The 17,362-nt window shown below is 37.6% G+C and overlaps 1 protein-coding gene across 1 annotated transcript in view; it reads left to right on the forward strand.

Moving 5' to 3' along the window:
• Nucleotides 1-5,688: 5,688 nt before the first annotated feature.
• Nucleotides 5,689-17,362, forward strand: part of met (MET proto-oncogene, receptor tyrosine kinase) — a 43,379-nt gene continuing 31,705 nt past the window's right edge. Inside the window, exons 1-2 of the mRNA XM_081355703.1 lie at nucleotides 5,689-5,933; nucleotides 7,590-8,778. Coding sequence (XP_081211829.1) covers nucleotides 7,597-8,778 — 1,182 coding nt within the window. The 5' untranslated portion in view covers nucleotides 5,689-5,933; nucleotides 7,590-7,596. The remainder of the gene's footprint in view (nucleotides 5,934-7,589; nucleotides 8,779-17,362) is intronic.

Below are 17,362 nucleotides of genomic sequence, written 5' to 3' on the forward strand. Positions count from 1 at the left end.
TGTGTACAAAACCTGCACAGTCCTTGAACCCACGGCAATTAATATTGAAGTATTTTAAGAGACGCCGAAAATAAGCACGGAAGCTCAGGGTTACTAAAATAAAGTGGAGAGAAATAAATCAGTGCTTATTCATTTCCATGTGCCTCTAGACAACATCAGTATTATTTTTGTATTTTGAGATACTATTATAATTTTTATTTAGTTTTTTTTTTTTGTATTTTCTGTTTTCATTTTAATTTTAGTTACAGTTTTAGAAATGTTGTTTTTTTGTTCTTATTTCTAATTTTTATTTCAGGTTTAGTTTTCAAGTTAAGCTAGGCTAAATGAAAATGAGAACTGTTGCCTTTGCCAACTAGCTTAAGTAAATTACGGTAAAGTTTTTGTATATTTTATTTTACTTCAGTTAACGTTTTTTTATTTAAAATAATGAAAATCCTGGCCTACATGTCATAAAAGAATCATAACCACAATAAAGATGTTAAAAGCATCAACTGAATTTCCTTTCACTTTCACAAATAAAGAATGGGAAAGCCTGACTATTTGTTAGGAAAATAACCTATATTCAAAAAATGCTGTAAAACGCTTCAAAGGAAATGTATCGCCCCCTACGGGAACTGTGGATATTAACACACAGAAGCACCTAGGGCCTCATTTATAAAACTGTGCGTAGGATCCTTATTAAAAGTGTACGTGCACCCGAAAGCCAAAAATGGCGTGCGCCAAAAAATATTCAGACTAATAAAACCGTGCGAACGCCAGCGGAAGATTGTCTGCGCATGCGTCTCCTCCCCGAAATAACCATATATGGAGCTTACAACGCCTATTTTACTATGCATATCCTCATCTGCATATCATATGCATATGCATATTCATCCATACCACATTTAACGGTACAAGACATTAGGAAAATATGAGATACGGATGTGCCGTCACATTACATTGATAAAAAAATCATTTAGTAGCCTATCATTGCATTGTTTTCAAATAAATAAATCAAATACATTTCATAGAAAGTTTTTCTCAATATTTTCCACTGGCCAAATAGTTTTAATGGATTTATATTTTTAATAGGCCTTGTTGTGCATTATTTGCACGAAACTATTTTTTCTCAGACAATCCGCTATTATCATGATAAGCATTTCTCAATGCAGTTAAAACATTAAAACACAACATGCCACAGGAAAAGTGTTCAAAAGTATCGCATCCACTACAAATATTTATATTTATTGAATATAACAAAATGTTGTAACTTCTCAGTGATTTAATGTATAATTTAAGTGTTTAACTCCATTAATGAGAATGGCATATTTAATCTAAATGTTTATATACAAATTTTAAATCATTATTTTGTATATTGTGAACATGCACTGTATTAATGAAAATGTACGGTTTTCCTTTATCTAATCTGCCGTTATAAATATGCGTCAGTTTTAACGGCCAAACACGCTCTCTGGCGCGGACATTTAAGAATGGATAGATGTTTGCTTCACGTGATTGGCTCGGTGAGGGAAATTATATTTGTATTATCTTTCTGTATATGTATAATTTTCTTAAAATGTTCGGTCTAAAAGTGACCAAAAAGACATTTAACTCCAGGTCACCATCGGTGTCGCCAAACTGCTCCGTCTCCAAAATGTTCGTACGCATGGGTCAGTGTTGGTGCGCAAATTTTCCCGTCAAGTTTGTTTTTATAAATAACAACTTATGCGTACATATAGCTATATATATGCGTATATATATATATATATATATATATATATATATATATATATATATATATATATATATATATATATATATATATATATATATATATATATATATATATCTTATAGTTGCCTACGCCTCTTTCAGAGCCTGTTTTGTGCGTACGCAACGGTTATAAATGAGGCCCCTGCTGTTGGACCGTGAGAAGTGATTCCTGTCTGAATTATTCATTTGAGTCGGATCTTTTCTGTAACGAATCATGCAAAACGAGTTTGATTCAAGAGTGGTTGTGAATCATTTCGACCGTTGTAAAATGGTCTCAAAAGACCGACAACGGTCCTTTAAAAAGTTTTGAATTTTACTTAAGGTGCATCTCATTATTTGTCGACAAAGATTTAAAAATGAATGCATTTGCTTAACTAGATGTGTAGCGAAAATAAACAGGCCTAGGCTAAGTAGGCCTATTTGTGAGGTAAACATTGGTATAGGCCTATGTGATAACACCTCCTCCTGGTAAATAAAGACAATAGCAAGCATGTCTGTTTGATTATTCATTGTATCCATGTGGAGGAGTCATTGAATTGATTCAATGTGCAATTACGTGTGTTTAATATAGGCTAATTTATAGGCTGCTATGTACTTTGATATTATGCCCAGTAAAACTTCTTGCCAAGATTTATGGTTTAGAAGACTGTTCATTTTCCCCTAGCCCCGTGGGCATCACAACACCTGTTTCTTACAGATGTTGTTATCGTCAGAATATTTAGTGCCATGAATAGCCTATACACAAAACTGCACTGAGTCATAGATCGTCGGTATTTCTTTTACATGGAGAGTACAAACAAAGTCAAGGTAAATCAAATCTCAGCTGTTTGATCAGACACAGAACAGATGGTACTTTCTGAGCAACCAGCCATCCACACCACCACCAGGTTTTCATTTTCCACTGTCATTGTTTGAATCATTGTCACCATAGCAAAAACAGTAGGCCTGTCACACTGTTCAGCTGGACTAAAACATATATGAATCCAGGAAATATCCTGTTTTTTTCCATGTTGTCTTTCTCTCTCACTGTTTACTGAATCTGAAGGTGGAACTGGGTTGTTTTGCAAAGGTTTTTAGGACAATCACCTACTAAGTGAACAAAGGATAGATTTTAGTGACCAATGCCGGCAATTTTAAAGTGCACTTAATATAAGTGCTATAAGTGTAATAATGTCAAGTTTTACTTTAAAATACATTTTACATCATTATGTTTTAATAATCTTTAGTCATTCCTTAACATCATACACTTATTTTGATGTGTTGACTAACATACTAAAGCACATGTAAAGTACTTGAAAATAATTTTAACTGCACCGTGTGTTTTTTATGTTACATTTAAAGTTATTATATATTAAATGTACTATATTGTAACTTTATCATTACAAATGTGTAATAAATTTTCTTTGACAGTACACTGTAACCATATTTCAAAGACAATAGAAATAATTATGAAATTACATATTAAGGCCATACTGGGCCAAAAAGTACTCTAAAGTCCAACTCATATAAATTTAAACTATAACACATTTTCTTTGAATTGTAAACAACATGCAATCAAGTGTTTGAGAACATTGCATTAAAGTTTACACTTTCTTTTATTATTTCTGTAATAATAGCACCCTTAGGTAAATTGTGCAAAAACAACATGATCCAATTTAAATAAATCATAAAGTCTGTTGGGTTTGCTATCAAGGACCAGTTTTTAAAATCAATAATATTATGATTATGTAATAAATCAGAAATGAAGTTGAGAGCGGTCATGTGACCCAGAGGAAAACAATGCCAACTGGGTGAACTAATCAGCTTAAGTGCTGTAAAACTGGTTTGAGTGTAAAGTTTTTTAAATGCGGCTCTGTGTTTGTTTACCCTGTTAAAACTTTTTCCTGGAATAAGTCAAATCCGTTTCTCAACATATTATGGTTCTGAGATGGCCCAGGGGCGGAGGAATATAAATCCAAATTGCTTTCCGCAATTGATAATCTTATTTCCCTCTGTGATTTAAATATTTTTAATTCAGATCTAAAGTTTGACTGATAAAATTGCATCTTTATTTTCTGAAAGTCATACATGTCATGTATTTCTTTTTAAGGCATTCAACTGTATTAAAATGATCAATCCCTGCATGTCAGCAGTCATTGTTCGCAATACATGCAATATACTAATGTCAAGAGGATGGTTAAATTAATGCTGCTGATGTGCGCAACATTTAAAAGCCCTTTTCCAAATGAACCGTGGCAGGTTTAAATGATCAGTCGTCAATGAGGTTTTACAGTATAGGAGAATGACCAGGTCAGCACTAACCTGGATTTTATTGATCTTAAGGTCATAAATAAAACCTGAGACTAAGTTAGATTGGGTAGGAAATCTATACGGATCAGTTTTGTAGATTATCTGTTTAGTCCTCCCTCCACTCACTCTGTGTCAGACATCAGATCACAAATTGTATTGATTAGTTCATAAATATGAAACACTAGGACTAGGTCACCACTAGGTGGCGTTACAATACAATTTAAATAGCTCTACAAAGGTTCCGTGCTAATGACAGGGTTATCCTGTATGCAGGCTATACGAACTTTGTGGCACAAAAACCACATTGCAATCACATTGCATATTTATATGTCATTATGATAAGACTCCTCCCTTCAAAAAAGACCACAGAATATTTGTCAAATGTGTCACGAGGCCCTTAAAAACAGTAACATACCATGGCAGGTGGGGGATGAAGATACTGCATAGTTGAAGAGAAAGTCATATATCCAGAATTTCACACTTCGGTTTTAGTGGTTACTGGGTGGCGGTGTAAAATTGACCACTGTAATAAACTTCCCTCCAGACAGACTTCATAAAGCCTCTGAATGCTATTGAGCCTTTGCATGTAAGTATTGATGCTCACTTAGTCACTGATAGAGGGTCGATGCATATGAATTTAATGCTACATAATGTAATAATGTACTGGCAATTAACCAGTTTGGTCATTAGAGTAATTAATGAGATACAAACTCCAAATTACCACAACACTGTAAAAAATTTTTTTATTAAATGATTTGTTATCACAGCTTTTTTCTTTTGTCCAATCAACTTAGATAATTAATGTGGTTCAGATAACATAATATTTTGAGTTTCTGTTGATTAAACCAATCTCCTTCATTGGATTAACTCAAATTTTTTATTTTAATTAACTCAAAATTTGAAGGCAACCAGGTTCAAACCAACTTTTTTAAGTTAAACCAACAATATTGTGTTTTATCCTTGCTTCAAATGCAGTGTTTGATAAATAAATTGAGGAACGGAATTCTTTTTCTTTGTACTCTTCTCATTATTGTCGTCATTATTAATTTCAGTAAACTTCATAAAATCTTTTTTATTATGAATATGCATACTGCATTCTACCATAAACAACAGCAAGAGAAATGTTCACTCACAATATATAATGAACAATATTTAAAAAGTATAACTGATTAAACTATGGTTAAAATAAAAAGAAACATTAAAATGAAAAAGGAAATAAAATAAAACAGGAATTTATATTTAATAATAATAATAATACTAATACATTTTTATTTGATGTTTAATTATTCATTTATTGGTTTTTATCTGTTTTAAAGATTTACAAATAGTCCTATCCTACAGCCTATCTACATTAGAATAAAAAGGGAACAAATAAAAAATTAAATCTAAAACATAAAAAACATTAAAATGCTTACAAATATTAACACTTTACTTGATGTTTATGGAATTTACTCAATACTATTATTAATTGTAAAATATGAGCAGCCAATCATCGGACTCCGTTACTCCACCGCCAGTGACGTAACTGTCAGTGATCTGAATGCGCTCACCTGAGAGACCCATTCCATCCAATGGCACGCGCACCCTGGAGTAACGACCCGCAGCGTTCGCGCAGAGTACAACAACAAACCTTTAAACTGATTCGACCCATTCTGAGCGTGAGTCACCCGAGTACACATTCTCTGAGTCAGTGATTACGGTGTTACGGAAAGGAGGAGGAAGAGCAGGCAACTCTTTAGCAGAAAGCGCGCAGAAACTCACCGCTGCATCCCATCTCGAGACTGCTGGCATCCGCCACAAACAGCGCGCGCGCGCGTCTGGAGCAAACCGGACCGTTAAAAGATGTGATTATTTTCCCTTTCTGTCTCAGACAGGTGTCTTTTATTTTACAGGTGAGTGAGCGTTTGCTTTATTTCTGAACGCTTAGAGTATGATAACAAGTATTACGGAAGGTTATTCATTTGGAAGTTATGTGATTAAAGTTTAATTGCTACTAACATACCAAAAATTTAGTTGAAGCGTTTTCATGGAATTGTCTGGGAGGGTGTGCGTTTAGTTGTTGACAGTGTGGGTCATTATTAATCTGTACGTTTCTTTGAAACTCAGTTAAGAAAACTAAAGCTTTTGTTTATTTTTTTGTTCAGTTTAGTAACGTTATTATTGGAAATCTAGACTTGTTTATCTCCAAACACATTTATCTTTCCTATTCTGGGGTTACAGACATTTGAGAGTCATTTGAGTGGGACAGTAATTGAGTGGGCTAAATTTCTGAGAAAAAATATTAGTCTGCAGATACTTAAGAATTGGCTTTAAAAGTTTATCTTTAGGTAAATATTAATGTAAACAGTAAAATTTAAAGTCAGATCAGTTTATTTTTAAAAACAACATGGAATTACATTATGTAAGTCCCAGTGTGTTGTAAAATAATGATCTGAGCCAAGCATTTTTGTTACTGCACTTGAAGTGGTTATGTTTAGATATGTTTAAGGAAGATGAAAAGACAATATAAAATCTTTTTTATCAGGTTTTTTTTTAAAGAGGAGATGCTGTATAGGTAAACGGTAAGAAAGTGCAACAGTTCTTCAGTCTCTCACACTGTTATACTTGGAGCTTGCAGAGACTTATAGTGCTCCTCAGCACACTTCAGAATCTTAGATAACAGTAAGGGTGAATCCCATATTCTCTATCTTTGCCGCTCTTTCCATCTCAACCTTAAAAGCAACCTCCTGGAGGAACAGTGTTTAAGTACACCAACAATAAATCACTTCTCCGGCGTCCGCAGCCTACCAGGCTTAATTGAGTTTATCAACCACTCCCTTGAGAACGCTGTCTAAAGTTAGACTTGTCACCGCAGTGCACTCAGTGTAGGCTGACTCTTTGATGATTCGCCTCTTCTGGTACACAGCCACAAAAGTGCTGTCCAAGTCAGAGGCACAAGGATCGTTTAGAGTTGCCCGCTTTCTTTTATCCATGGATTTGTCATACACAGTGTGTGGTGAATTATTGAGGCTTCTACAATGCATGGAAACTAGTGATATCATTGTTGTTGCAGTCCGTGTGGCTGTGATTTACAAGTGTCATTTGTTCGGAGTAGCTTCGTTCATAAAGCTTTTGTGTCCTTGTGTTTTATGCACTAATGGGTTATATCAGAATTCTAACAAAAATGCTATTTGTTTTAACCCTATAAATCCTGCAGTATCTTATTTTGATATACGACCTCTAAATTATCAACATGCTCAAAACTTGATTAAAAATGCCTTCTGCCCTCTGATTTTGGTCATAAAACTAAGTCATATTATTGGGAGATATAGAGTGACAGCAGATTTTGTAAATGCATCTTATGTAAGTAGTAAAGATCTCGTTGATTTACATTACAAGATATCAGAAGCTCCATATTCTCACTATATAGGCCTGATGTATCAAATATGAAACACAAAATAAAACACGTTTTTTTCTTAGAATTTCTACGATTTTTATGACTGTTATTTCACATGTCAGGCTTTACATGGTTAATATGATAAATAAATGTTGACTTTTTTACTCTGCAGAACAAAGATGAGAATTTACTATTCTGAAACCACTTGCATCCTCATCATCCTTCAAACGCTGTGGTGGGGCTTGAATAGTCAATGTGAGGAACCAATAGAAAGCTCCAAACTCGATCTCTCTGTGACCTACGACCTTCCTCACTTTGTGTCTGACACTCCCATCCAGAAGCTGTTGGAATTCAATGAAACTGTGTACGTAGGCGCCATCAACAAGCTTTACGCTCTGTCAAAAGACCTCAAGAAGAGACATGAGTATAATACCGGACCGGTCTACGAGGGTCCGGACTGCTCGGCACCAAAACCATGCTTTGTTTGCGGAGACAAGCCCCCCAACACGAACAACACCAATATGGCCCTGGTGATTGAAACGTTCTACGACCTTGAGCTCTTCAGCTGTGGTTCGGTGGGGAACGGCGTCTGCACCCGTCACGTGTTAGAGGATGGACCCCTGGATACGGAAGTAAATTGCATGTATTCTGAGATAAACAAAGGTAGCAGCCACGGTTGTCCAGACTGCATAGCAGGACCCTCTGGCACGCAGATCCTCAACGTCATGAGCAGTGGTGTCGTGAGGTTCTTCGTCGCCAACTCTGAGCCTCTTGATATTACCAACCCTCGTCTCCACCACACCATCTCCGTTAGGAAGATGCGAGAGACTCAAGATGGCTTTGAGTTCTTTTCCGAGCAATCCTACATGGACTTGGCCCCGGGTCTGCGTGGAAACTACCCGCTACGCTACGTCTACTCCTTCCAGAGTGGTCCATATGTTTATTTTCTCACCGTCCAACGAGAAGGTGGCAGCTCGAATGCCTTCCACACGAGGATCGTACGCATGTGCTCTTCGGATCCTGAGATCTTGCGCTATGTAGAAATGCCCTTTGAGTGCATTTACTCTGAGCGAAGGAGAAAGAAGCGCTCGGCCCAGGTGGTTTTCAACGTTCTCCAGGCTGCGCATGTGTCCAAAGTCGGCTATGACTTTCAACAGGAGATGGGCCTGAAAGAAGGAGAGGACGTGCTGTTTGCTGTCTTTGCCCGCAGCAAACCTGACTCACCGGAGCCCACCGCCAGCTCTGCCATTTGCGTTATCTCCATTTCGGACATTAATAACTTCTTCAGGGATTTCATTCAGAAGGGACACACTAGGAAGCTCCATCACTTCCCAGGGTCGGAGGAGAAATCCTTCAACCAGGTAAGAGGTTTCAACCAAATCATGCATTTTCTCTTTGCACAGCCAAGAGCAAATCTGACTTCTTGTCAGCCCAATTGCTTGTCTTTATCCTCTGGCCATCATAAATCACCGGCCCTCCTCGTCTTTTTTACTTATCCATCACCATTTGTTGGATCAATCAGTAAATCATGCAGATCAATAAATGACACAAATTTAACTGCTGACGACTCCCTGAGGGCCTGTCGATAATGCAGTTCATTACAAAACATAGTCATACATCGCTCTGATCTGCATTGTAATACACAGCGGTTAATGTTTAGAATATGTAAAGATAAAGCCTACGGAACTTATCTAGAAGGCTGGGCATCAGTACAGATTTACAGATTTGATTCTGCTGAATCAAATCAACTATGTTACTTATTTAAGGCGAGACACGGCAGGCAAAAACATTGATTTTCATGCAGTGGTCAGTTTTGAGATTTTGGGCTAGTTTACTCCTTCAATATGTGTTCTTTCAAGCTGCTATAAAGAAAACGTTGAAAATATACATTAAGATTTTTATTTTATTACATTTTGTTTACTTGCGGCTGTAAGTTTCTCCCGAATTTACCAGGAAGTTAGCATTACAACGCGACACGCCGAGCTCCGTCTGTTTACTGAAGTCTGTCATGACCGGTATCATTGTGAAGCTCTGAGTCTCCTGCACAACGCTATGTAACCCAAATATGGGCATTTCCTTTCTATCAGTAACCAATAGTGAATGTCCAAAGGGGGATTTAAAGCTAGGACGATTTCTCATTTAGAGCTATTTAAATCTTTTTCTCAAAATGAGTTTTTTGTCATTCTCCAGTAGAAACATCTCAAACTATGTAGCACCTATGTACACCAAACTTTCCAGTTATACACTTAGCAGTATTCTGAAGATATTTTCAGAGGGATTTGTTAATAAATCATTCCTGGCCTGATTTATGTGACATTTTAATAAAAAAAATATGGCGAAAATCTATTTTTTAAGGCTATGGACAGTATATTTTGATTCCCTAGGTAATGAAAGCATATATCCTGAAATCCCTCTGAGTTTTTATTTTCATCTTGTGTGTAAACAAAATGAAAAATAATTTTGCACCTGGCTTTATCATATGTTCAGATCTATCTACCGAAAATATATGCAAAATCGTGCATATTTAATGAGATAATGCCTAATTTGCATAATTAAACATACAAATTTCTAAAACTTGTAATAAATTTTTTTTATATACTTGTGGAAGTAATCATCTGAGGAATCTATTATTTTAAAATTTTACCCTATTCACCTGTAGTGTCTCGCCTTAACATATAACAATCAACACAGTTTACTCTCTTCACGGTGGACTAAGGTGAATTTTAAATATTTATTGTGTAAATCTCTTAATATGACAATGTCTGAGCACTTCAGTTATAAACTTGGTGGTGTAGATTAAAATGAAGATTGCGAATAATCTGAAAACTAGGTTTGTTTGAGGTCCATGTGAATCAGGCTTCTTTAACAATTACAACCATTACTCATGCTGTCCGTTCTCTGCACTTTTCTGTTTGCTTGTGTGCTGTCTTATCAGAGTCCATACAGCGGGGAAGTCCAGATCACTACCCAGCAGGTGTTCTTCAACCGTCTCTAACAGTATTTGTACTGGTCGCTTTAGCAGTTCATATGGGCCAGACCGGAGCGGCTGGCCTCGTCCCAAAGTCACACAGATCTCAAGTCTGGTGTAGTTGCTTCAGTGCTCTGAACTTTGTCTGGCCAAGCTCACAAAGTGCACTCAGTCATTTGTTACAGCAGAAGATCTGCAGACTGAAGCACTTAAGACATTTTTAAATATTTTCATTCTGTGGATCCTTGATCCAAGCATCTGCTCAAAGTCAGCTGCGGTTCTATCAGTTTTCATTATGCGGATGTACGATAGCTTAAATGGCAATAGCAGTTGGAAGACATTTCCCTAGGCGTCTTAGAAGAAGTGTTTACTTACAGTTTGAAAGGGATGTGCGTCTGTTTCCAATACAGTTTTTGTCCATAAGTGTGTGAATGTGTGCATGTGCGTTTGTTTGTTTTGGGTGTGCGTGTCTGAGTGTGTTAAGGCCGATGGCAAATCATAGTGCCATCGTTGAGAATTATGATACTGGTAGCATATGTTATGCAGAGTCTGTCTTATCATCCCATAAAGGGGCAATTGACATGGTGTCATAAAACCATTACATTGTATATAGGCATGATAAATTGATCCCAATATCTTGTTTTTGCTCTTAGACAACCAACTCCACAAACTGGGCTCCAACATCTCCTGCCTTTATTTGGAAACAGTGCAGGCATCTGACACTGTGCTTCAGTTTTGATTGAATTTAGCCTTGCTTTCCTGTTTTATTTGTTAATGTGGAGCCAAAGTTATATGAATATCATATCAGATAAATCACCAAAGTCCGTAATAGACTCTTACCCTTCGAGAGAAAGACACCACAGCTTTCTGACTTCACCCAAGCTCTTAAAATTATCGATCTGCCAGTCTGCTCTAGCTCAGCAATATTCGTTAATAAAAAAGACAGAAATATAGTCCTTATTGTTTGGAATAATGGATGTATCCGAGTTGGAACCACCCCAACAAACCCCCCCCCCCCCCCCCCCCCCCCGTCTTGAAAGAGCAGAGGGGAGGGGGACACTTGAGACCGGCAATAACAAACAGCCACATTTAAGGTCAAAATTATCATTAGATTACAATTGATCAGGGGAACAACTGGCAAATGCTGATTACTTTAAAATTGAATCTGAAGCTTGATTGATTGCCGCCTGTAATATAATTCCTAAAGAGGGAGTTTTGATCGACAGCCATTTTAATTATTACGGCCATTGTGGCTAAATGAACATGCATTGAGATGGCAAGTCTAAAAGTGTAAAGAAAAGCGAAAAGGCAGTGCATTGATTTTTAACTTACTTTGTACACATTTTCCCACATCTTTTTGACTGTGAATAAGCCCATATCAATGTAAATCAGATACTTTTAGCTCTTTGTTCCTCGCTCAATCTTTTGCAATATAGTGTGTTTTGGTCATGTAAGGACAGGGTGACACGCTAATGCACTGTACTTAGCACTTATAAAAGCATACGTGCTGCTGCCTGCTTATTCCCAGATGTGTTTGCGCAAAAGCGGCAAAAACCTGGAGAATTTATAGGCCACGGCTTCAGCTCTGGGAGGTGCAAAATCATGCTGAAAGACGCGGTACTTGTTGTATCCTGTCTCTGCTGGGAGAAGCTGCGATAAGCTTCCTGCATGGTTGCGTTTCTATGAGTATGCATACATGTGTAAGAAATGTATTCTATGTGGGTGAGTTGAGGTTTGTACTGGGGAATTAAGTCACCCTGAATCATTTCTGGCAAAAGCACATAAACGCAGGCACGTACACGTCACAGACCAACAGCTCTGACCAAGAGGCAGGTGGAAGTGTGCAGCTGTGTGTTTTCTCAAAATGTCAATCCCCTGCAGTGAGCTCATGTTGGCAGCCTTGCCCTGGCGGGAAACCTGCGTGACTTTAGACTATAATGTTAGCTAGAGGAGACCGGACAGCTGGCATCCAGGTGCGAACTGCTCATCTCATCTACATCTGGGGATGAGAGCACCTGTGGGGATGTATCCTGACTTTCATGTCCCTATTTTTGCTGTGTTAAGTTTTCAGTGTCTTAAAAGTCTTCTTTAAATTTATATACACTACCATTCAAAAGTTTGGGGTTGGTAAGATTTGTATATTGAAAGAAATGTATACTACTTTATTCAGCAAGGATGCATTAAATTGAGCAAATAAAATATGGCAGTAAAGATGTTTACTTTCTATTCATCAAAGAATGTTGAAAAGAAAGAAAGAAACTGTTTTCAACATTGATGATAATAAAAAATGTTTCTTGAGCAGCAAATCAGCGTATTAGATTGATTTTTGAAGTAGCACGGAAAACTGGAGTAATGGCTGCTGACAATAGAAAAAAAGGAAAATAGATATTAATTTTTTTTTTTTTAATTGCATATTTTTAAAAAATATCATATTATACAATGTATAGGGATTGAGAATTCACCAGCAGCTTCAAATACCTGTTTGATGCTCAACAGTGGCTTTTTTTTAATAGCTGTCCTTTTAATACAATCAATTTGTTTGACAAAGACTTCCTTTAGTAAGCCTTTGTGAACTTGACCATGCTTGTCTGAATGTGTAACTCCCGTTCTTCCCGTGACAACAACGCGAAAACACAGGCAACTAAAGCACAAAGAATTTACAACATTCTATCACAATAGTGTTCTCATTATAGTGCTATGTATATGGCAGATTGGCCCTGCACATCTTGCACGTAACTGTATTTTCATGATCAAAGTGATTCCAGGCATCACTGCACACTTTCAAATACATTCCGTCTGGACTGCATGCTGTCCTAACACTTACAAATCAGACCTCAGGTACCGCCCAAAATGCTGCAATAACCAATCATCGTTTTCATGATCGATCATTGCTGTTACGTACGAGTATATATATATAACATGTATGTGTGTGTGTATGTGTGTTGTTGTTTTTTTCTTCCTGCCCTTGCACTGTTTTCCCGCTCTTGCCGCATATGTGTGTCTTAAACACTCCCATAAAGCAGTTAAGCATACAACTGATAAACGCTTGCGCTCACAATCTGTCCTTTAGAAGGAACTTCACATAAAAACAAACACACGATTGGCTGGTACTCCACTGTTTACGCCAGGTTTACTGCACCACAGTTTACTCCTTCGATGTTGTGATGACTGGCCCATGTATTTAACGCCGCCTTCAGGCTTGAAATACTTGTTGGTGCTCTTCTGGGCATAATTCTGAAACATGTGTAAGTGTCAGGTGAAGGGAAAGATTGCTTTGGTGAGTCAGTGGCCCAGAGGCATGTTGATCCATCTCTGACATCCACCATACCGTCTCTTCCTCATTTGTTTTACTCCCTCCAGTAATTTCCTGCTCTTCGGGTCTGTGAGCACAAGGCTTCATCAAAGAGCTCAATTTTGAAACCTCCATGTAAGGTTAAAGACATCCTGACCAGGTGTAAATCAAATACTCGCTGAAGCATTTAATGAGCCCGGTCAGGTTGGATATTCAATCAGCCCTCACCACTAAACGACTGGAGCTGACCGATCCAGACTAATTGTTTGGTGCAGTTCAAAGACCTCTACTAATTGTTTTGGCTTACACAGCAGGGACCACAAATAAACTTTTCGGGGTATGCTAGGACTCAACCTCCCCCACTAGGTCAAAAGAGCCATTACGCTGAGCTGCCCTTGTGCTAATGCCGGCACAATGGTTCCATAGGATGCCGGCTTGAATGAATGTGTGCTTAAGTAATGGAACGGCTTGAATTGGCCAGGAACTATTCTACTTTATCACCTGGTGAGAACTTAACAATGCACCACAAATAAGAGCTTATCTGCGGCTGTCCCTTCACCTCATTCAGCACGTCAGTCAGATACTCCCAAGCTTATCCCTCAGAAGACACGGCCTGTGTGATCGCGTGAAAAGAGAGCAAGCTTTTACCTGATACCTGACTTGTGAGTTTTGTGGGGCATGACACCCAGTGTTTGGTCAGCTAATGGAGTGGACTTCAGGTGTCCGTCTTGCGGGGTTCGAAGCAGTGTGAGTATTCATGGGAATCAAAAGGAATTTCATGATTCTGGTTCTGACTCAGGTTCTTCTTAATGATTTCGGTTCCTTAATGGGTTCATTAACATTTTTTGGTTGTTTGCTTATTTCAGCAGTCTGTTGTCAACAGATCGTTTCAGATTTCAACAAATCATAAATATAACAGTTTTTATTGGCTTCTCATGTGTTTCAGGTGCAACGTACTGTAAATGCAGTGCTTTGACTAACTGCATATTAGCTAAAAAAGTAAAAAGTTAGTAAAAAAATGTAATTAAATAAATAAAATCATAACATACCAATGATTGCAACAAGTGCTTTTACTGCACATTGTGATATTATGAACAATAATTCAGTAGTGATTCAGATTAAGTATTTAGCTGCTCCGACTGATTCATTCTGAAAGTATTTTGATTCACTGAAAAGATCTGGCTCACAAGACTCATTCATTCTAGAATCAGACTACACTGGTCCCATTGTATGCTTTTGATTCTTATGAGCTATTTCTTTTTAGATTCAGGAACTGGACTGAATCGTTCTGTGTGTTTTTGATTCACAAAAAAAAAAAACTGATTCACTAAAAAGAACCCCAAATAGGAGTCATTCATTCTGGTCATCTTGTGTGTTCTTGATTCTTATGAGCCGATTGTTTTTAGAGAATCATTCAGGATTCTGGTTATATGAAACGTTCTGTGTGTTTTTGATTCACACAAGAAATTATAAAAATAATGACTTATTAGAATTATATATTTGAGATTTGGACTAAAGTGGCTGTGCTGTATTTTTTGATTAACTAAAAAGAACTGACTTATAAGAGTTATATATTCAGGAATCAGGCTACAGTGTATGTTTTTGAGTCACTCAAAAGAACCGTTTGAGATCCGTTAATGGAACCAAATTTCATGAAAATCTTTCGTTCTCCTAGTCTACGAGTAAATTTCATGTGGTGAGCATGCCTTAAGAGAGACTTAAGGAAACTATTTTACCTATGTAATATTCAAAGACGAGGACAAAGAGTTATCACCTTTGATTATTGTATTCAACAAATCAATCTCCCCTGCCTGTGGCCAGAGATGGATCAGTTCCCCCCTCTACCTCAAACAGATGTGTTTTATTAACGTGTTAGTCTGACCATAATCCCTGTAGGCGATTTATCAGGGGATTTGTACAGTATCTGGACAAAAAAGGCAATAAAAAGACATGCAACTTTCAGTGGTTTACCAAAAGATAGCTCAATGATGCATTGTTCTACAATGCGGTCATGCTTTACATATTAACGCCATGCTCAATTGTTTGTTTTCCATTTGTTGCATAGTTTTACACATTTAGTATAATAGCTGACTGGCATTGAAATCGTGTCATAAAAAGGATGCCACCTGCTCGATTTGAATCATAGTGCTGCTGAGAAATCTGACTACAAACGACAGAATTTGCTGCATGATCATACTGTTTATCACATGTCAGTTGTGTTTTTCTGGCAGAAAGAGGGCTTTTTGAGAATGAAGACCTTGATCTTTGCTTAGAACGTGTAGTGTGTTTTTGCAAAGGCCAAAATTGACATAAGGATTTCATCATATCTGGCTTTTAATGTCAACTACTGATAATAAGCCATTTGAACTGTGTGTTAATGTCTTCCAAGACAATATGGATCTGTTTACAACTGGTATTAGGATGCGTTTTGGTCTGTCGGATCATAGTAAGTAGACGAGGGAGACACATTCCTGTTTTCACCTGGTGTTTTTATTTGTCTCTTTTGTCCACTTTCGACCACTTCTGTCCTGATTTCTTCAAGGGGAGTGGCCTACAGGTCGGTAAATGTATGGGCTTTTTCAGATCTTTCGAACTAATTGATGAAATAAGCTCACGCAATTTACATACTGTATGATCGCGCTTTCGCAGCTTTCGTTTCTGCTCTGATAGCCACAAAACCATGCCAATCACGGAGAGTGTGTGTTAGAAATCAGGAGTGGTGAGAGGACATTGTGCTTGGTAAATTTTTTGGCATCATTCAACAGTTTAAATCCCGTCTGGCAAGCGCACTTCCCATAATGTTTACACGTTATGTCAGTAGGCGGAGAGTAGGTTGTCTTTTTAGGTTGATCAAACGCATTCGACCACATGAGACTCTACACTACGAAAGCAATTCGGTCAAATGCGTTTTTGACTACCTCTGGAAGCAGTCGAAAGTGGACAAGCTCAAAACATTTTTGATCGGATTGACAAAAACGGTTCTTAATATCAGTTGTAAACAGGGCCTATGCCATTTGAAACAATAGATTATCATCATATAGCCTCTTTTACAGCATACTAAATGTGTCAAGAAGTATGGACTTAACACATGTTCATTCTCAGCTTTTTATGAGTTTAAGGGAATTTCTTCGGAGCAAAGTTCTCGGCAGAATGTCATGCACGGAAATAAATGAGCTGAAATTAGGAACAGAGAATCTGCGAAACTCTTTAAACAGCTCCCAAAATAAAACTCTTGTGTCTGATCTGTCCTGTCAGAGGCACGTTTTGCTCCCTCTGACATGTGAAAAAAGGGTAAGATCATCACAGAAAAGCAGCCCTGCCAAGTCTTTACAGTCAAGATTGGAATTGATTATTCTGGCCAACTGCAAACCAGGCATTTGAATGCTCTGCCTCTTCCATAAAGGACTGGATTTGATCTTTTAAAGGGTCTCAACGCTTTATGGTTTTAAAGCAGTGCTTTTTACCCTTTTATCAGATCCATGTTCCTTGCATAAGGGTGGAGGTTTTTACTCCAGCATGCTTTTGGACTGTGGCAGAGAGCAATGCTTTGAGCGTGCTCATCTTGTCTGCTTTAATGAATGGGCGTTTCCGCTAATGCTTTGAATAGATCCATGCTGGACGAGTAAATAATGACAGACCTCCGGGCCTCTGGAGTGGACTCTACACTAAATTATCCCCCCTTTGC

This window comes from Scardinius erythrophthalmus, assembly GCF_964197995.2.
Source record: "Scardinius erythrophthalmus genome assembly, chromosome: 24".
In the NCBI taxonomy this organism is placed as follows: domain Eukaryota; kingdom Metazoa; phylum Chordata; class Actinopteri; order Cypriniformes; family Leuciscidae; genus Scardinius; species Scardinius erythrophthalmus.